The following is a 20,840-nucleotide window of genomic DNA, read 5'->3' on the forward strand; positions in this document are numbered from 1 at the left end:
CCAAAGGAAATCCACATATTTCTGATGTTGATGGAATGACCTTTATTTCCTACCTAGCTGACAGGGCTATTGCATCCGTACCATGAATTCCATGAATAAAACAAAATTATACACTGAGGAAAAACAAGGCAGTAAATTTGGATTCTTTTCTAATCTAATGATATGAGCAAATACTGAGAGACTGAGAAGCAAAAAAAAGAAACTTATTTACATATTCATTGAGTAATTTGTATAATCACAAGATTTAAAAGGTCATTACCGGAACACCTGCCTGTTAACAGATGTAGAAGAATGAAGGCCAAAGAACACAGTTTTTATAAAGATGTTGATAGATAAACAGTTGGCAGATTTGCAGCTACCTGCTGGGGCAGCATTAGTTCCTTTGGTCAGGCCACTGTTGTGGATGAGGTGCATCTGGAGCTCATGAATCCATGCACACACTGACTATCCTGCTGCAAAGCTTGCCAGTTGTTTATTAAGAACTGCACTGCTTTTAAATATCAACATTCCAGCTAAAACAGCTTTTATCCAGTAGGGAAGTTTTATGTACCAAGGTCAAGCATGGATGGATCTGATGTTTGCACTGACAGCAGATATTGAAAAAACCTTACAGTCTCTTCCCATGGACAGAAAACCAGCAGAGCAGATGCTTGTTTAGACAGATGGGAGGTACAGCTTTGCACAAATCTTAATCAAGAATGAAGAGCCTGTCTTAATTTGGCCAGATTGGTTAACTTCAATGTCAGTGCCCCTCAGCAACACTGGAGACTCAACAGCCATTGGCACAGGCCCACCTGAGAATCACTTCACTGAACTGTACATAACCAAGAGCTTTGTGCCCAGGTCTCCAGGTCTAAGCTGGAGGATGCGACTTTGGTCTGTGGCTGAATTGGTTCTGGAGATTCCCATTAAATCTCTTAAACCAGACAAAACTAAAGCATCAGGAGCTGTGGTTCTGGCTGAGATAAATTCCTTCACAGTAGCTGGTATAGGGCTGTATTTCAGATTTGTGCTGGAGACAGTGCTGATAACACAGGGATGTTTCAGCTATTGCTGAGCAGGGCTTACACAGCCTCATGGCCTCTCTGCTTCTCACCCCACCCCTAAGGAGGCTGGGAGTGCACCACGAGTGTGGAGGGGACACAACTGGGACAGGGGACCCCAAGTGACCAAAGGGTTGTCTCACACCATCTGGCACCATTCTTAGGAATAAAGTGGGCGGAAGGTTGTGTGAAGGGCACTGCCTAAGGACTGGCTGGATGGTTTTATTTCCCTTTCTTTTTACCTCTTTTCCTCACAATTTGAAGAAGAATTTTAACTTAATTATTCAACTGTTTCTTTTTGACTTTTGACTGCCCCCATGTCTGAAGGGCTGGAGGCAGTGAGGGAGCAGCTGGGTGGTGCCTGGCTGCTGGCTGGGCTGGAACCACCCCACGACCTCAGACATGCAATTTACAGGTATCTCCATTAAGGCAAAAAAACATTGTGCAATGAGCATTATTTTAATCTTGGTGATGCCTCAGGTTTTAGCTTTTCTGTTTTTCAGATTCTGTACAGCTTTAGTTTGTAGTTCTGAGCTTCATGTTAGGGGATGGTGAGCTCTCTTCACAGAGCAGGCAGACACAACAATTCCTTCTCTAGCTGGGGACCAAGGACAACCAATCCAAATCTCAGGCCCAGGAGTATAAACAATGTGGACTGAAGAGAGAAAAACGAGAAGGATGGGACTGCATGGGCTAAAGCTGTAATTGGACAATTAACTCCAATGTGCTAATGGACCAAAATTTATAATGGTCATTCATTTTGTGACCATTTTGGTTCATCTAGGGTATAGCCCTAGGTGGGCTCTTGTACACCCAAGGTGCATTACACCTTTTAATAAATACCTACTTTATTCCTTTAACATTGTCTAGCCTCTATTCTAGGTCAGCCTTCACAAGGCATCAGTGAGAGAGCATCTGGTTGCAAGAAGAAAATTAAATATGTGGCTTAGATGCCTACATTATCTGCATCCTTGGTACTAACTGATCAAAATAGCTATAATTTTTAAAAATAGTTAAATATAAACCAATTTATATATTACTCAAGCCTGTGTTTAATAGTTAAGACATTTCCCCCCATTGTACTGGGTACTGAATCATCTGAATATTCAAGTCATGAGGAAGCTCAGGGGAGAATCCAATCCCCAGCTCAGCAGGGCTAACTCCAAAGCTGTGACACCATGGAAGGTCAGAGCCCTCCCCCCTTGTCAGCCAAGTTCTGCACATCTCCAAGGATGGGCATTCCACAGGCTTTCTGAGCAACCTCTTCCAGTTCCATTTCCCTCTCATAATGATTGTTTTTCACATCCAACAAGAAATTCTCTTGCTCAAGTTGTTTCTGTAGCCTCATATTCTCCTCCAGTCATCTCTGGGGAAAGTGTTTCCTTTACCCTCCTGCAGGCAGGAGCAAGCAGCAAGAAGCTGTCCTTTTGCAGGTGCCTGTGTGGGTGGTGCAGGATTTGTCCATCAGCTCCAAGTCTTTGCTGAACATCAGGAGATGCCCCTTGGTGTCAGCTGTGGCTCCCAGCTGCTGTCACCTGCCATCAGTCCAAGGCTGCTGCTCACCCTGTCACCAACCAGCCCTGGCAGCAGGGCCTGCCCTCAGCAGTGCCACAGCCACAGCTGCCAATGTCACCCCTTAGCAGATTATTCCTCCACTCTGGAGCAGATTTCTACTCATCTTCCAAGTCTACCATCCATCCCCTCTCTCTCCAGTTTGGCTGTAAGGATACTGTGTAAGACTGTGTAAAAGTCTTTGCCAAGGACAGGAAACAGGACATGCTGTGCTCTCTCTTCTTCTCCAAAAGGGAGGGAAGTCAGGTTGGTAAAGCCTTTGCCCTGATAAAGCCATGATGGCTATTCCCAATCACCATTTTGACCCTCACACATCTCAAAGTAAGATTCATTTCCATAACCCCTAGGAATATGCTGTAGTCCTCCCAGGAACTGAGGTTACATGCAACCTCAGCCTCAAGAGTATCTATGATACAATTATTATTTGTTTTACAAAAACAAAGATACAAAAATACTGATTTTACACTCCCACCAAGAAGACATTTTTATACAGAACAACCCCTTTGCAGCTGTTGAAGAATCTTTACTATTACATAATTTCTATATACACTTTTATACATTTTGCTTGCTTTAAATGTACAGAATAACAGAAAACAGTTTTAAGCAATTCACAAGTTTACAAGGTAAGTTTTTTACAAAGCAATACACCTTCCCTCAATTTTCATGACGAAAGCTTCTGCGTGGTCAAGGATTCAAAAATTCATCCAAAATTTTCAGAGATGATTCACACAGGAATCTGAAATGCCATAAAAAAAGAATGCATAACAGAATTAGAAATGCTAAATGCCAAATCAATCCTCAACTATTTGATTCTCAGAGTACAGCTACCACATGATTTCTTTGACAAGTTAGTCTGTGTTTGTTTATTAAAATGCCTTTACAAATTACTTTTGAAATAGCTGGATTCGTTTTCTTTCAACTTTTCCATTTTTCTCCTGATCATCTCGGTCTCTAGAATAACCAACAGCAAACCAGTTTAAATTACTATGTCAATTCAAGCACATTTTCTAATATTTCATCATCTAGTTAAAGAACCCACTCGTTTTCTGCAGAGCATTGTTACTCTTTTGTTTAAACAAAACAGTGAAATCCTTTACAAGAAATTCACTCTAAGACCACTTTTCATTCGTTTGCTTTCTTCATTTCTCCCTCACTCTTCAATAACTATAATTTTTCTTCTCACCTGTGGCACCTTTTTTCCAAGCCTGAGCTTTCAATTTTGTCCTTATTAGCAGCTGCCCCCTCGAGCTGCCCTCACACTCCTCAGCCCTGCTCTGGTCTCTGATCTCACACCCCTCTCTGCAGTGCCTTTAAGCCAGAATGAAACTCCAGTCTCAATTAAAGGTAGCGTTACAAGGTTCTACAGAATTAGGAGAATTAGTTATGTTCTGTGGGTTTAGGCACAATGCTGCTTTGTATAAATTTTATTTCCTTACAGTTGAAGGCTAAAAGCCAATGGATTTGTGATGTGGGACCCTTGGCACGTTGGCCAAAGCCATCACTTGGGCTCACTCTGCTCCTCCCAAGCTGAAGTCAGTTTTACCAAGTACCTTCCTAGGGATCTTAAAGATGGGAGGCAGAGAAATCATGCCCAGAGTTATATACCAAAACAATTCAAGAGCAATAATTTACAGACACAAGAGAGTGCAATTAAGAATCTGAGAGCTAGCTAAATGATAATACTAAAAAAATATTTCAGCACAGTCATTAGCTAAATTTAAATTCTAATATTCATATATCAAAAAGCTAAATAAAATAAATACACTTAAATACAGTATTAAGTTATTATCCTATAGCACATTAGGTTTTACAGAATCTAATATTTCTCTAACCTCCAAACGACTGCATTGACAGCTTTACCTGCATTTTTTTTGTTAAGCATAAATATTTGCATTTTATAAACTAATGTGTGTGCCATTACTCTTGAGGAAATTCTCTCAATACACAGTATGTTGTCCAGAATTTTTAAATGCACTGAACAGCATTTTTAAAATACAGACCCACAGGACCATCTGAAACCACTAGCTCAGCTGAAGAGGGAAGAGTAAATTGCAGTGAAAAGTTTTGCTTCTGAATTAGTGCACTAATTCCTTGTATAAGGGCAGCACCTTAATTACCACACCAGACAGCTTTTTTACTTTCATTGCTAATATGTAAGAGATTACTCCTAAGTCTGAAGTTAAGATGCTGGCACAGAATGCCAGTTCTCTTGGGAAATTAAAGAATGTCACCATTTCCTGGTATACCTGGGTATTGAATAAAATAATCCCTCAAGGAGTTATTAGGAGCTAATGCATTCAGAAGCAAAAAATAGTAATACTATTAAGAATGAGTTAAAACCCAGCAATGTATTTTAGCCAGCAGCAGCACAGTGATGTGTGTTAGAGGACTGTCTTCAAATTAATGACCAGAGCTCTAGCTTGCAGCATACCATAACAAAATTTGGTGTTTGGTAAGCAGAGCAGGATGATAAAATAGTTTACAAACAACAGGGCATGGTTTAGAGCATGCATAATCACATTTTAGCTACATGAGCACACCAGCAGCACAGCACTACAAATGGCACATCAGAAACCACCAGAGGCCCAGCCCAGTCTGATGTTCTGTCTTACTGGGAGACTGCAAACACTTCCATTCATGGTGCAGAACCTGATCACTGCAGAACTCCCTCCAAACCTCTTCCCAGCATCAATTATTTTACCCTTCTGGACTGAAAAATTCCCCAACATAACTGTACAAATATGAAACCCCCCCAAATTCTGCAAAGCTGTGTGACAGCTTCTGAATTTTATCATAGTGCAATTCCAATTCATAGAAAAAGTCTTCCCATTATCATATTCATATCCCTAACCCTTGAATTTTGTCTGCAACTGCCTCCTGGGTTGTATTACACAAAGGTAGCCACTCATGTATCACAAAATTAAAACACTGTGTAGCATCTCATACTCCTCATCTGCCCCAACATGCAGGTTGATTTGTCCCAGTTCACTGGGCAGAGACAATCATATAGATTCATAAAGCAATTATCTGTGTTCTCACTGAAATTTATAGTCACTAGTGCTCTCAAGTGGCAGCAATTATTCACTTTAATGTGCCTATTTATTTAATCATGTTAAGATTCACTTTAATTTCACAGCTTTTTTTACTGTCTTGATTAGAAGAAGTGCAAACTGAAACACGATATCCTGCTGCTCTCCTTCTTTTCTACAATGATTATTATTATTATTGTTAAAAATATTCTAGTAGGGCACTTGGCAACCCATTGTAAAATAATTTCAAGGGGAAAAGAATGGGGTTTTGTTTATTTGTGTTTGATTTTGTTTCTAAGCAAGGTTCTGACCAAAGGACATTCTGTTCACAGCCAAGCAGCTCTCCAGCTTTCCTGCAGGTCTCTTTTGGGTACTGAAGGGGCCCAGAGCACCATGCTCTGGATGGAGGCACAGCTCAACCACCAATGTCATGTCAAGTCACTAAAATGTCAGAGAACAAAGTGCTTTAGGCCAAGGATCCACAAGAAGAGCACACTGGGGAAGAGCTGTGCAAGAAACTGTTGAGTAAATGAAGCTCCTATACGATGAGGCTCCTTTACAATGGGATTTTTGGCTTGTTTGGGAGTCCCTGCTTTGGTTTCTTTATTTTAAAGTCTGTCTACTCTACATTCCTTGTTTGACTCAATAGTAAGGATCACTAGTTTGAAGGATGAAAGACTGTGCAAGGGCCTCTGCATGTTCAGGCCTCTGTGGTGCATTACAAACTTTCTCAGAAATTTTGGAATAATGTCCATAACCCCAGTCTGGTTTCTTCACATTCTGTATTTGAGCTTATAATGTCTCCTTTGCACACTTTTTGATTCCATGGGCAGTTCAATAACTAGGCAGAAATCAGCTGTTCACAAATTCTAAGACTTCATCAAGTTTGAGACACTAAAGGCTAAAGCATTTATCATGGTTCTCTCAACAGGCCTGAGATAACTGATTGCAAATACAATGCAGCCAATCACTTTCAAAAATCTTTTCACAAAAGATACACAAGATATGACACCTGAAATCCACCATCCAACAAAAAGAGCAAAATAAAATCACCTGTGGAAAGGTCTCAAAGTCATTGTTATATTCAGTTAAATTTTTACTGCCTGCATAGGTTTGGATTCATATGCCTAATGCTAAAGTGGGAGAAAAATCTCCTAGTAATAAGAGTTACTAACTGGACTATTTGCTTTATTCTACCCCAGCTGCAAACAGACCTGGATTTCAGAAGTGAATCCTGCAATATACAGATCAAGTGATAACACATTCAAATTAAATGAAAAAAGCCTGAAGCTAAATATGTAAAGATTGCAATCACAGCAGATATAAGGGCAGGAAATTTAATACTGTGCTGGGCTCAATACCTCCCACTTCCCCCCCAGTATGTTAAACCTTGCAATCAATCACTCAGAACACTCTAACAGTGTTATGTAAGTACAGAACAGAGCCAATTATTGCAGAGGGGGGATAGGAGAGCTCAGTGCTCCTTTCCTGCAGCACACCCACCTTTCAGTGCCTCTGGATTCTTCTGTGGCAGCATCCTTGCACATTATCAGCTTCCTTTGAATGGCAAGTGCAATATCCTTTAGAAGTGAAGTTTTGTGCTTACCTATTTGAAATGAGTTGAAATGTTGGACAAAAATAATAATTTATCAAAAAAACCCCAACCCCACCCTTCCATATTTTCATAAAATAACTTTAAACAGAAAAGATTGCTCAATGGACTATTAGATTAAATTGGATTTTCACTGTCCTGGATTAACTACTGTGTATTTCAATGCAGTAGCAAAAAGAAAGATGGAAAAAGGACAAAAATGTTTTAACTGACCTTTAATTACAGTCACAATGCAGACAGTAGCTGTTAGACTAAAAATCCCTTCAATTTCTTCCGAGAGAATGCACTCCATTAATTCATTTAAAATTGACCTAAGGAAAAAACATAAAGAAAAAATATGTTATAAATCACATTTCCTTCAAAATAGAACTGAACAGAACATGTTTCTAATTGTGCTAGTCTGCCACCACAGCTTCAAAGACACCATGCAGGACAAAGCAGCATGACTGGGTAACTGAAAACTATGTGCTGCCTCTGGATCTGAGAATATCAAAGCATGGTAAATTGCTTGGGAAGAAAATAAAAAAGTCTGCAAACAGAAAAAGTGGCTGTTAAAAGAAGTGAAGAGCTTGTGGTACATTTTAGGAAAGTCAATCCATGAAAAAACTACTGGTTCTACAGGAATTTAATTCCCAGAATTTACTGAAATTTCTAACTCAAATTCTTACAAAAGTTTGAAAAAAAAAATTCTACGACTCCATTGGTTTGCTAGTGCCTACTCAGGCTTAATTAAAATTTGATCTTAAATGTGTTTCTCATAAATATTAAAATAGATGTTTTTCCAATTACAACCCAGTGAAGATCATTTATAACTAAACAATGCTCTGAAACACATCCAAGCAGCATTTTAGTTAGTGAAACTATGGACAGAATAATAGAACTATGACAGCAGCTCCTTGTAAAATACTAACTCTATATGTATCTTAACAGATTTTGTGACTTCTAGCAAGAGATGAAAGTATTACCAGCAAACTCTAGTGGTGTTTTGGGATATATGTCAAGGTAAGAGAAATGAAATGAGTCTCAGATGGGGTCCAGCAACCAAACTAAACTGCAGTAGGGAATAAGTCAATAGCACAGAATGGAAACTAACTGGTCATTAGTGTTTGTGGTAAAAAACCCAAATTTAACTTTGAGAAGCAATTCTCAAAACCAGAGAAAAATAAAAGAACAAGAGGGATAAAAGAGGAGATGGAAGAGATCCACAATCCTGGTACTCCTCAGAGCACAAAGCAAAATGTTCTGTGAAGAACTAAAGGGAAAACTGAGAGCAGCAATGTTACAGAAACTTTCCCTAACATATTTCAAAAAACCTTTAGCAATATTATTATCTGTTATGAAAACTGAACATCATACATTGCCAGTCCTGACTTCAATTGTTCTTCAGGCTTTTATTGTGCTAAGATATCAAAATGAAATATGCAGTTAAGAACTAATTCAGTAAAAACATTTTGCAGAAATTCAAATATTGCTTCTAAGAGCTGAGAAAGATGAAAAATCTTCAGCTTCAGAAACAAGCATTATGAAGTTGCTCATGCATTGCTTCAGTTTCATTGTATCATTGTGGACTAATGTGACCAAGCATTGATTCCAATTCAGCTTGCTCTTAAATTGCTAATGGACAGAAGTGGGATCAGTCCTGACTTGGTTGTCATCATTGTTTGGGTCACTAAGCACACTCTTAACCTCCATGAAGGAACACTGGAATTTCATTAACCTGTAACAAGACTCACTGAAGCTGCCTTTCCCCACCTCCCTCTGAAAAAGGGTCATATGAGCCTGCAGGCAAAGATAAAATAGAACAGAACAATAAGCTATTTAAAAATACATATAAGGTTCAGAGGTAAGTAATTGGTTCCTATACAGATATTCCCTACTAAAATGAAGGCTACTCACACAATTGGACAGATACTGCCAAGCCTCCCAGTATTATCACTGCTAGGGGGGTTGAAATTCAGTGCTAGAGACTGGTTAGTACTGAAAATAAAACAGATTCTGCTCAACTCAGAGCAAGATGACTCTGAGCTCACAGAGCAGGAGCTCACATCAGATTTTGTAATGTTAGAGGCTTTCATGTTGACATAAAGATGTCTGAAATACTGAACCATGCACTACTGGACTCTAGTTGTGGCCTAGCAACACAGATTTATAAAAGAACCTTAAAAGTAGTCTCAGTTCTGAGGCACCAGTAGAACCAGATGGAAATTATCTCCAAATCTTTACCCCAAAAAGAGAAATACTAGAAGATACATTTTTTTCCCCAAGTACACAGAAACTATTTGGCCCAAACTTGCAGTTTTTTCCACCAAGAATGGACAAGATTCACCTTGATTACTACAAGAAAAAGTTTCAGAAGAATTAACTGATTTTCTGCATCTCTTTTGAAAAGATATGTGTAAAATAATTGTTTCACTAGAAGACAACACCTTTAGCTGCTGCCTCATGGCTAGATTTGCATTATGTGGACTATTGCTGAGTCTCTGGAGTCTTTTGTTTTGCAAGTTCAACTAGAATTAGAGAAGGATTGAGAAGAAAACAAACCACCTCATAACAGCAGAGACAGGGATACTCAGTGCCTGTCAGATGAAAGAAGAGGAATTAGTTGTGGTAAGTCAGGGAGAGCAATAGAACTTCTAAGTCCCTTTGTAATTTAAAACAAGTCTGGTGTGTAGAGTCATGTTAAGAAAAATTGAATATGAACAAACCATGCAAAATGAAATTCAATCGTGACAATTTTAGAAGATATTCAGGGCCCCCACTAAATAGAGCAAACATTCTCCCAGTTTAAGTGTTAAAAAATAAATAACAAAAGCTCACTTTTGGAGGCTTTCAGCACTCAGATACTTCCTATTTTGAATGTTGTGACTTTAATACAACCATAAGTACATGCCACCTTGTTGCAGATGTTCAATCAAAGGATTAATTCTATTTCTGGCATATATTTTATCTCATCTTAATATCTCTGTGTTGAGGGGACTCAGCTTTATAAGTGTCTTATGAAAGAAGCAAGCCAAGATGTATGATTAAAAAACTCATAATGATTAAGTCTTGTAAATAAGAAGCACTCTTGGTTAAAAAATGGACTCAACCCCAGCAATCAATACCTACAGGCAATATGTCAAGAAAAAGGGATTATTAAAAAGGGATTATTAAATAGTCCAGATAAATTTAGAAAGCAACCAGTTCTTCAAGATTTATTTGAATTTAGAAATTAAAATCTTATTGACAACACATAAACTGTTCTATATTAGCAAAAATCTTGGAAAAATTAATATAGAAACATTTACCTGACAACATTAGCTGACTTCATAATTACAGCCATTAAATTGCTTGAAAGAGGGGGAAGGTCTGAAATAGCCTTTGGCATAGTCCAGTCATTTTCACTGGAAGCCTAAAAAAGAAATAAGTCAACAACCATTGTAGCTCAAGAAAGATGTGTATGCAGAATATTGTATTTCAATAATTACACTAACCAGGACCTATCCTTAAACAACTGGAACATTCAAAAGTATTCTTTGAGTGGCTTTAATTCAACTGTGTGGTGTCCAAATAAACAAAACTAATTTAAATTAGAAAGACTGAAACTAAAGCACATGAACAGTATCTGTACCAAGACAGATATTCTCTGCAGTTGCTGTCACCAGAAGTTTCACTTATCTACACTGGTGGTCACTCTTCACAAAGGCACAGCCTGTTAAACACAAGTGAGTCCCCTCTGTGGCTCCAAGCTGAAGTGTGCATCCCTGATTTCTAAATGTAACTTCAGTGACAGTGATTTTCTGGATACCTGCTCTTTTTGGTGTAAAGTTCTGAACAGATGACAAATATTTAGTTAGAACTGAATTTTGATCTACAACAACCTGGGGGCAGGGAAAAGCCCAGCTCAGATGAGTGACTGGAATGAACACTCAATCTATCAATCTCCAGTATATTCAAGCCCAGAAATGTTCCCTCTGCATCATGTGGAAAGAGCATCTGTCCCCCCCAGCCTGTCAGCTGAGACATCAGTATCTGCAGGCAAACAGCTGGTACTGCTGCAGTGCCTCCTGCAACAGAACCTTGGAACTGCTCTGTGGTGCCTTCTGGCAACTGTTCCTTGCTCTGTTTCTGACACATCCAGAACCCACAGCAAAAGCACAGCCTCTACTGAAGAGCCTCTGCTCTTCCTTTTTAGTTCTCAAAGCTTCCAATCTTACTAATCATATTTGCCCCTAACATTACCTGCATTAGAAAAATGGGGTGGGAATGTTGCCCTTCTCCTTCAAGGAGAGTTGTGGTTCCTGGGACTTTCAGAACATGAAACAACCTCTGTCTACACATTCTTTTCAGTATTAGAGACTCTTTCTTGACTTTCCAAAGCAATGCAGATCAGATATTTGGAAAACCAAAGGAGCCACAACCAAGATGCAGCACATGATATGTCTCTGTATGGAAGCAGAGAATGCACAAATGATCAGTGCCAAGCAGGGCATCAGCCTGCTTTGAAACAGGGCTACAGAACCTTTTGGGACCATTCCAAGAGCAGGGAATGGGAATCTGTCACACATCAGAGGTTCACTTCCCAAACTCCCTAATGCTGGGTGGGATGAAGTCAGGTATGTCCTGTCCTCCTCCTTTCCCTGAGCTCTGATTGCTGAATAGAGCATTGCATGGTGAGGCATAAGCCTTTGATCAGTTTGGCTGCATGGTCTCAGCTGTGTTCCCTCTCAGCCTCCTGCCCACTGACAGCCTCACTTTTTTTATAGAGTGAAGGTGAAGGAACCAGGGAAATATTGACACTGCAAAGCACTGCTCAGCAACAGCCAAAACAAACTGGTGTGTCCTCAACAATGGCCTGGCCACAAATGCCAACCACAGCAGCACATGGAGGAAAGCTGACTCCTTCCCAGCCAGAGCCAGCACAAAGCACAGAGGAAATATCCCAGAATCCATGTTATTAATCCCCAACACTGCCTTACTGCCAAATTCTCCTGTCAGAGGCAGACACTGAAATAGGCATCAGGACAAGTCTGTTCCTACACAGCTGTAGTCAGAAATCTGAGAGATGAACTCTAATATGAAATTATAGCAAATAAAGTTTCCTGTTTGTTCCATGCCAACACACACAAAATCCTCATCTGCAGTACAAAGATCAATTTTCTGAATAAAGCTCTGTCATTCCAACATAACATTTAGAAAGCAGAAGGTGTTAAATGGAAAAAAGAAAATCAGGATTCACTTTACCTTCTGTAGCACACAATTTATCTCTGCTACTATTGCAGCCAGGAGAGTGGAGAGAACACCCTGGTGAACTGCTGGGAATGTGGAATGCCAGCACTGCAGTGCATGGATGAATTCTCCAAGAGGCATCTGAATAGAGCGAATCAACTAAAACCAAAAAGAAAAACACATCTGTTTTCTTAGACTGCTTAAGTATAAATAATCTATACCAGCAAACCTCTCTGTGAAGTGCAGACCACACACACCTTGAAAGCTTTTGAGGTATTCTAGTCACTTGGGATCAGAGGGGAATCAGCAACAACTAGGAAGTCTGCTCAGAAATTTGAGAAACAAACAAAGCAGTGGTTCTTACAAAAAAGAACTGAATGTTTTTCACAAGTCCTGAAAAGTAGATCAGCAAATTTCCCAGACTGATCCACCCATTTCACTACTATTTAGTATCTGCTTTAAAATACAAGAAGTCTACTTTTCTGTGAAGATGTGAGATTTTCAAGAATGTTAAAACATCATTCATATTTTGAAGTTGGTATCATTCAGACTAAAAGAAATAAACAATAAAGAAAAATTTTCCTCCCTCCAAGATCATAATGTATATAAACAAAACCTTTGCTCTGGATTGAGAAAGTTCATCTAATTGCAGATAAGATTAACAGCCTACAAGTATCACCATGTTTCAGAATCACTGGCAACAAAATGCATTTGTTCTGCAATTTACTGGTTCTTATGTCATGATGAGACCAAAATGGACAAAAAAAACCTGGTAACAAGAAAACTTGGAAAATTTAACTGAAAATTTAATCATGCATCTACCCAAACAGTTGGTAATAGCAAGGTAACAACCTCAAAGTGTTTTAAGTATACCCCTTTGCATAAAAATGATGGATTCATCTACATATTAGCAATTATGTATCAATTTGGACTGTAATATCATACCTGAATTCCTTTTTCCTGCTCTTTCTTAAGTCTGTGTGCCACACATTCTAAAATTTTCTGAAAGACGTTTTGTAGAGTGTGGAAAAGATTTGTCACTTCCTCTGTCTCAGTATTCTGATTTAAAGAAGCTTCAATAATTTCTTTTAGAGCACACAGCAACACTGGAGCACAAAAGCTACCTCTCTCTAGAGAAAGAGATAAATACCATAATGTAAAAGTTGCAATATTAATCAGGTACAACCTTAGAATGGAACTCAGTTAGATACAACAAATAGTGAGAGTTTACAAGTGTAGACAACACATTTCATTTCTGAGCACCCTTAGCTGAAATTTTCATACAGTCCAATTAACATTTTAAGTATGAATCCAGTGTTCCCTCCAAGTCCTAAAAGTTAGGGATTAACTAATTTGCTAATCCAAGAAAAGCCAGCCAAGTATAAATGCAGATGTTGCTGTTAGTACAAAAGAGGGTACCTGTTTGCATAACCTGAAGAGCCATTTCTAACAGGTGTGCTTGAAATGTGACATTTCCCAGGCCCACCATTATGACATCTTTGCACACTGTCAGGTAGGCCTAGAAGAGAGGTGCAAAATTATAGCAAACCCAAACTTCATGTAAAGTAATCATTCAGTAAAACTGAAAAATAATAAAACTACAAACTCTTAGCCAAGGTGCCCTGAGAGCTGGTGTTCCTAACTGGAGTTACTCAGTTCACACCTGCTGAAAAGCATGAATTCCAACCAGTCCTTCAAATGCTTCCATTGCCCTTTCCCAACAGTAAATGGTTTCTCAAAAGGCAGCAAATCCTCTCTTTTTAACTCAGGCTCAGATCAAAGGCATTGATACTTATCATTTACTGAGGCAAAATATGACATCTCTACCTGCCTTTAATAGCAAAATTAAAACCAGCAGACAAAAAGAGCTTTTCCCTACAGACACACAGTTGTTACATACTAAACAGGTTATGAGATGGAAGTAAGGCAGAGTAAGAACTTTTAATCAGTCTGTGTATATATGAGCTGGGTTGTTCAAAGACACTGCCTGGGACCAAAGTTAGCCAAATCTTTCCTTTCACCAAAATCTGGTAAAAGCTCAGTGTTAAAAATCCACCTTGGGTTAAATGAAATGTCAGAAGAATGCAACAGAAAACAGCTCAGAACTAGCTAAAACCTCACCCACATTATATCATCAAATGCTTTCTTTGAAGGGCAAATCAAGGTCAGGGGTAAGGGACACTGCAAGTGATGGCACAAATGCCAGTGCAGTTTGTCTGCACACAAATTGCTACACCTACAGCTTTTCAAATTGAAAGCAGCTTGATTTATATTATAAGAATCATCTAACCTGGATAATGAATTCAGAAACATCACTGTGTTTTGAAATACCATCCTCTTGATCACTTGCTAGTATAAAAGGTACAACTTGACTTTCTATCCAAGCACCTGTCTCCTTCAGAAGTGAAATGTGATCTTCTCCTTCTTCAGAAAACTGAAAAAAAAACCCAAAGGGAAGTTTACCAATTGTCTCTCCAGTTGTTTTGGAACTTCCTTATACTGTCAACTGTAACTCCAGCTTATTTTGGAAAGCTATAACCATACCTTATGCTGAAGATGAACAGTCAATCTGCAAAAGAGGCTGAAGGCTCTTAGGCTGGTTGCTTGATTCCAGCCACCAGAATCTGTTCCTTCCAGAAATGAGCCAAGAAGTTTCTGAAATATCAAGGTTTACATTTATAGTTTTCAGAAAAACCTTTCAAATGTTTCTTTACTCAATAGCTTTAAACAAAAGTTAAAGAAAACCCCAAACCCACAAAAACAGCAAAGCACCAACCCCAAATAAGCAACAAGCATACTTTACTTCCATTTTTCAATGCCATAACTGATTTTCAGACTATTCCTTATTCGCATATTCTAAAAGTCGGGTCCCTTAAAAACACTCAACACTAGATCAAAAAAATTTTGAGACATCTAAGACTGAGAAGCTGGCTTAAATCTGCCATCTCTATAAACAATTCTGAACTATTATACTTCTAGTTTAGAGTATTTGTTGAAATAAAAATAAAAAAGAAATAAAAATCAAAAGGATTTTTTTTTTTACAAAAAAGATCTTTTTACAAAGGGAGAGGGCATAATGAACCTCATTTATTTGTTCTTGCAGGCATTTTAGTTTGACTCAGGCAATATATGATGTTAAGCACTGATTTTATAAGCACTGTTTATGAGAAGGAGAAAACTACCTTTGCAGCACCGAGGATTTTCAAAAGCTTCTTCAGTTTATTTTTAGGAACAGAAAGTAGGCAACCACAATTGACAGGATGAGTCAATAAATACTCAATGTAATCAATTGCTAGGTCTGGCTTGGATTCCTGTGGTACATGGATCCGTACTCGACGCCCAGATGTTTTAGCATTCTGAATAGGAAGGAAGCACAAAACCAGTACAAACACTGTTAGTATCTGACTGTAGAACTGATTTCAAAGCAGAATAATACAGCATTAACAAGTCTTGTTCTATTCTTAAAAAGCATGATGCCTTAAAGCAGTCTGGCAATTCCTCTATTCCCTGTGACATGCATTTGCACACCTTTGTTGGAGTGAGTGAGTCAGAGAGCCAATCACAGGCTAATTCCAAAATGTGTCCCACTTGACCCCAGCGGCACAGGCAGTCGATCAGGATAGAATATTTGTTTTGGTCAGCTCCACTGTCAATATTTCTGAGTCTGGAAAGCACACCACAGCTTAAAAGAAAACAGACAAAGAGATACATTATCTTCACACCCATAAGTGCAGAAAACAATTAGTAAAATACAAAAAAAAGGATTCACCAATGAGACAGACTTGAACATCACAAATTTTACTGACTTATCACAGTTTTAGTGTCTTAATTTACCCAAATGGGTATTTAATATATCAGATTGCGAAAAATAAACAAATACAGCCAGCAAGAAACTTCTTGTCATTTGCATTTTGGATTTCCAAACAGTACCTGAATGTAGGAATAGCAGCAGGGGGCATAAAGGATGCCAGAATAATCAGTGGAGTCATGCACCGCTCATCCTAGGATAAAAGAATGACACTCTATGACACAGAGGTACATACATGCAAGCAAAACTAAAGACAGTACTGAAAAATTGTGATTACAGCTCCTCAAATTAAGGATTTCCCTTTTACAGTACAAATGGAGCTGAAAGGAGCTCAAAACAATATGGCTTGCAATCTGAAATGTCTGATTCCTGGTTTTGGAGGTCAATTACCAATTATCATATCCTTCACTTTCTGACAAACTGCCAGAACAACTACCATGAATAGTCATGGCTCCATTAGGTTAATACTCATTGCAATAGAAATAGCAGCTCCTCATCATTTTTTTTCTACTAGAGACTAAGGTTTAATTGCACAGCCATGACACCATCTAACTCCTCTCAACCTTAAATGCCTAAATTCATTCACAAGACAAACTTATTAAAAAGACTAAAGAAAAAGGTTGTTATATAAGGATGGCAGTGTTTAATGCACTGTTATTCATTACAACATGTCATAATACATGGTCTAGGCCACAACATAATCTCACTCATCTTATACAGAAACCAATCTATGTTAAGAACTCTTCAAAAATGGTTTATCTCTATGTCCTAACTTCATGGAAACAGTCAAATGAAATGATCATCTACTTGGCCATTCCAAGATCTAAAACCTTTTTTTAAAGCTCATATTTTTAAAAGAACTTTTAAAATATATTTGTAGCTTTTTCAGGAAAGAGACAGGCAGCTTCAGTATGTTTGTAGCCTTTTAGGAACTAAGCCTCTGATGACAGGTCCTTTTAGATCCAAGCTGCATACTCACTATGTAAGAATATCAAAGTCAAAGAGGTTGCTTGCTAAAGCTGGATATCTTGTCTGTTCACCAGACCCTTTCAGAAAGGATGCTACATCCTCTACCAAAAAAGTTTGGAATGTCTTTGACAACTTCCAAATGCTTTCAGGGTAGAGAGCACTTGTGTCTCTGTGCTGCAGAGTAATATGTAGCAATGAGCTGCTTTTCACTCTCTGATTATCTAAAGCAAAGTTGCAGTGGAGCAGCCACCATATTTCAGGACACTTCAGCATAAAAGCCATCAACTAAGAAAAAGATATCCAGTATGTAATCCTTCCAAATTCACTCTGGGTGCAGCAGCCACTATTGGCCACTCTCAGGATGGCATCCTCCTCAAGAACTACACTGAAATAATCAGAGCAAGGAGACTGAGAATTTGAAAATGACTGATTTTAATTAACTGACTATATTGAATCCAGGCAATAAAAAAATAAATGCATCTACAGATTATTAGAGAGTAGATTTAAATTAGCAGAAACCTCAGAATCACAGAATGGTTTGGGTTGGAAGGGACCTTAGAGATCACCTTGTTCCAACCACCCTGCCATGGGCAGGGACACCTTCCACTTAGCCAGGTTGTTCCAGGCCCCATCCAACCTGGCCTTGAACACTGTCAGGGATGGGGCACCCACAGCTTCTCTGGACAACCTGTGCCAATGTCTCACCCTCAGAAAAAAGAATTTCTTCCTAATATTTAATCTAAACCTAATTTCTTTTAGTTTGAATCCATTCCCCTTGTTCTGTCATTACATTCCCCTGTAAAAAGTCCCTCTCTGTCTTTCTTGCAGGCAATTAGGCAAACCCCAAAGCCTTCTCCTTTCCAGGCTTAACAATCCCATTTCTTTAAGCCTTTCCATTTAGGAGAGGTGCTCCATCCCTCTCATCATCTTGGTGGCCATCCTTTGGACTCACTCCAGGAGGTCAGCAGGACATGTTTGGCTTTCTGGGCTGCAAGTGCACTCTGCCAGCTCAAATTCAGTGCAAAAAGAGCCTCAGCTGCTTCAGCTGCAGCTGAATCATAGAGGTGGTGCTGGTGGAAGAGTCTGGAGGACAATGGGTAGAAAAACATGTGGACTCTAATGTACACTGAGTATTAATTCTACAATGGCTCTTTTGTATTTACTGTTTTCCAAAAGTTCTAAAACATTCAAAATAATAAAACCCTAGAAAAACCTTACAAGGAGAGCAATTTATTGCATAAGTATTTTTGAGCTGACTATTTGGATAATGGTTCATCACTCAGACACTGCAGCTGGAGAATAGTTTCTGCCCATTTGTGGGATTCCAAGAAAATTGCTGCTGTTTATAGTTTATAGCAACAATGAAAAAGAATACTTAATGTCATAAAAATAGATAAAAGATATAAAACATGAAAGCATCAGAAGAAAATACTGAGAAAATTCAGGAAAATCTAGGCCTTCTTTACCTGAAATACTTTAAAATATTCAGGAAGTACAGAAGCAAACTTCTTGATAGCATATTCTTTGGCATCCTCATTATGATCTAGTGCCTTGTGGATGCTTCTCCAGAGTATTACAGTGATCTCCAACAAACTTGCCATGCTGGCCACATCATTTACTGACAACACATTATTCAACACCTGAAATACAAACATTTAGATGATATTACCAATGATATTTTCAGATAGAAATTTAAATTAAAATAAGGCTCTAAAGACACTAGAAAAAATCCTTCTGGATTCTTTACAAAGACACTCTCGTCGCTGTAGAACAGGAACTCCATAACTGAGTTCTAATCTCTCTGACTTCACATATCTTGCAATAGTAATTTTAAAAATAATTTACTGCAAAACCAAACCAATTTAAAATCAACACTGGAATTAGGCAACTATTAATTTAAAATAAGCTTCATATTCCTTCTATCTTTTTCTAACTACTTGATCAGATTTCTGCTACTGCAGGACATGAAAATCCAATAATGTTGTTACAGGGCTTGCAAAGGTTTTTCAGGGTGAAGAGAGAGATGAGAATGTTGACTTCATGTTCAGGAAGCTTGAATTATTATTTTATTATAGATATTACATTATTACTATGCTAATAGGAATAGAGAGACAAATTCTCAGAAGCTTGCTAAGCTAAGAATAGAAAAGGAATGAATAAACAAAGGAGCTCTCTCTGATTCTGTCCCAGAGAGAGCTTGGTCTTTGATTGGCCCTTAATTGTACACATCCAACATGGGCCAATCACAGGTGTACCTGTTGCATTCCACAGCAGCAGATAACCATTGTTTACATTCTTTTTCTGAGGCTTCAGCTTCCCAGAAGGAAAAATATTAAAGAAAAGATTTTTATGAAAAGATGTCTGAAACATAATGGCAATTCTCCCCTTCCAACTCCAGAGACGCCCAAGGACATTCCTTTAGACTTTCTGCCATATTCTGTCTCACATTAAGCACCACTGAAAAGTAGTTATCAGAATTTAGAATAGAGTGGACTTTCTTACACTGGTGTTCTCCTTTTCACTTCCATCTTCATCATCATCCTCATCCCCACTGCCATGAAGACTGGCTTTCATTGCTTTCTGGATGCAGGCGTTCAAGCAGCGCCGAATGGTGAGCATCAATTTAGCTACATTTAAATGGAGCAGGAATAAATGAGACATTTACTATTTGTAAATGTTGGTAATAAGTGCTTCTAATTACAATGCTGGAAAGCCAGTATGAAAAAGTAGGCAACAGAACCAGAACCAGCTAGGAAAAAATGGAGCAAAATTCCTTGTACAGGAAATGGAAAAAATGTGAACATGTTTTATATCTTTAAGTATGAAGAAAAAATGACAATATTATCATCAGGTTCTGGAATTTTACTGTTAAAACAGTATACTAAAAAACCCCAAATAATCACCACTTTATCAAATCAGAACCAGAAGAAGCTTCCACAACTCCTACATCTAATCTGGCACAGCTGTTAAATTAATGACCCACGTTCAAGAACACATTCCCTCCGATGTCAATGTTCATTCCTATGTCAATTCCCATTCCCTCCTGTGGCAATTCCCATCCTTTGGAAAAGATGTAGCCCAACCATTGCACTCCTGAACAAGGAGCTCAGCTCTAGAGAAAGTGAAAGGGTTATGCCACTCTGGTGGAAGTACAACAAGCTGATTTCATAACCTTATCAAGATGATCAGTGAGAGGCAATGGTTTGGGCATTTCACCCAAGTCACTCCATGCTGATTACTTGAGTTTTAACAGAACTCCTCTGAAACAAAATTTTCCTGATTTTACTTGTTTCAATAGAACTTTTCTAAAAAAGCAGGACATGCTGGGCAGTACATGCCCTCTTCACTGAAACTTTCAGAAGCTTTCTGAAGGAGGACTTCTTAGATTTTCTCTGAGCAACTTGAAAATCCTGGTCCACAAATCCCAAACACTCAGATTATCAGATGTTAACATTTTTCAGTTTCTGTATCATCTTTCACATGAAGATCTCAAATCACTTAGGGCATCAGGGTATTTGCTACCTTAATTCTACATGAGAAATAGGTATCAACTGAGATAATTTTAAGGTACATGTGGGGAGAAAGGGGAATAGAAAGGG

General features: G+C 38.5%; 1 protein-coding gene across 1 annotated transcript in view; it reads right to left on the reverse strand.

Annotated features, from left to right (window-relative positions):
• Nucleotides 1-3,120: 3,120 nt before the first annotated feature.
• Nucleotides 3,121-20,840, reverse strand: part of NCAPG2 (non-SMC condensin II complex subunit G2) — a 43,287-nt gene continuing 25,567 nt past the window's right edge. Inside the window, exons 15-28 of the mRNA XM_063176377.1 lie at nt 19,744-19,868; nt 18,708-18,881; nt 16,395-16,465; nt 15,993-16,146; nt 15,647-15,820; nt 15,009-15,119; nt 14,755-14,898; nt 13,884-13,983; nt 13,410-13,594; nt 12,480-12,623; nt 10,544-10,647; nt 7,470-7,567; nt 7,148-7,250; nt 3,121-3,351 (exon numbers count right to left, since the gene is read on the reverse strand). Of these exons, the coding sequence (XP_063032447.1) occupies nt 3,300-3,351; nt 7,148-7,250; nt 7,470-7,567; nt 10,544-10,647; nt 12,480-12,623; nt 13,410-13,594; nt 13,884-13,983; nt 14,755-14,898; nt 15,009-15,119; nt 15,647-15,820; nt 15,993-16,146; nt 16,395-16,465; nt 18,708-18,881; nt 19,744-19,868 (1,739 nt within the window). The 3' untranslated portion in view covers nt 3,121-3,299. The remainder of the gene's footprint in view (nt 3,352-7,147; nt 7,251-7,469; nt 7,568-10,543; nt 10,648-12,479; nt 12,624-13,409; nt 13,595-13,883; nt 13,984-14,754; nt 14,899-15,008; nt 15,120-15,646; nt 15,821-15,992; nt 16,147-16,394; nt 16,466-18,707; nt 18,882-19,743; nt 19,869-20,840) is intronic.

This window comes from Melospiza melodia, chromosome 1 (assembly GCF_035770615.1).
Source record: "Melospiza melodia melodia isolate bMelMel2 chromosome 1, bMelMel2.pri, whole genome shotgun sequence".
NCBI lineage: Eukaryota > Metazoa > Chordata > Aves > Passeriformes > Passerellidae > Melospiza > Melospiza melodia.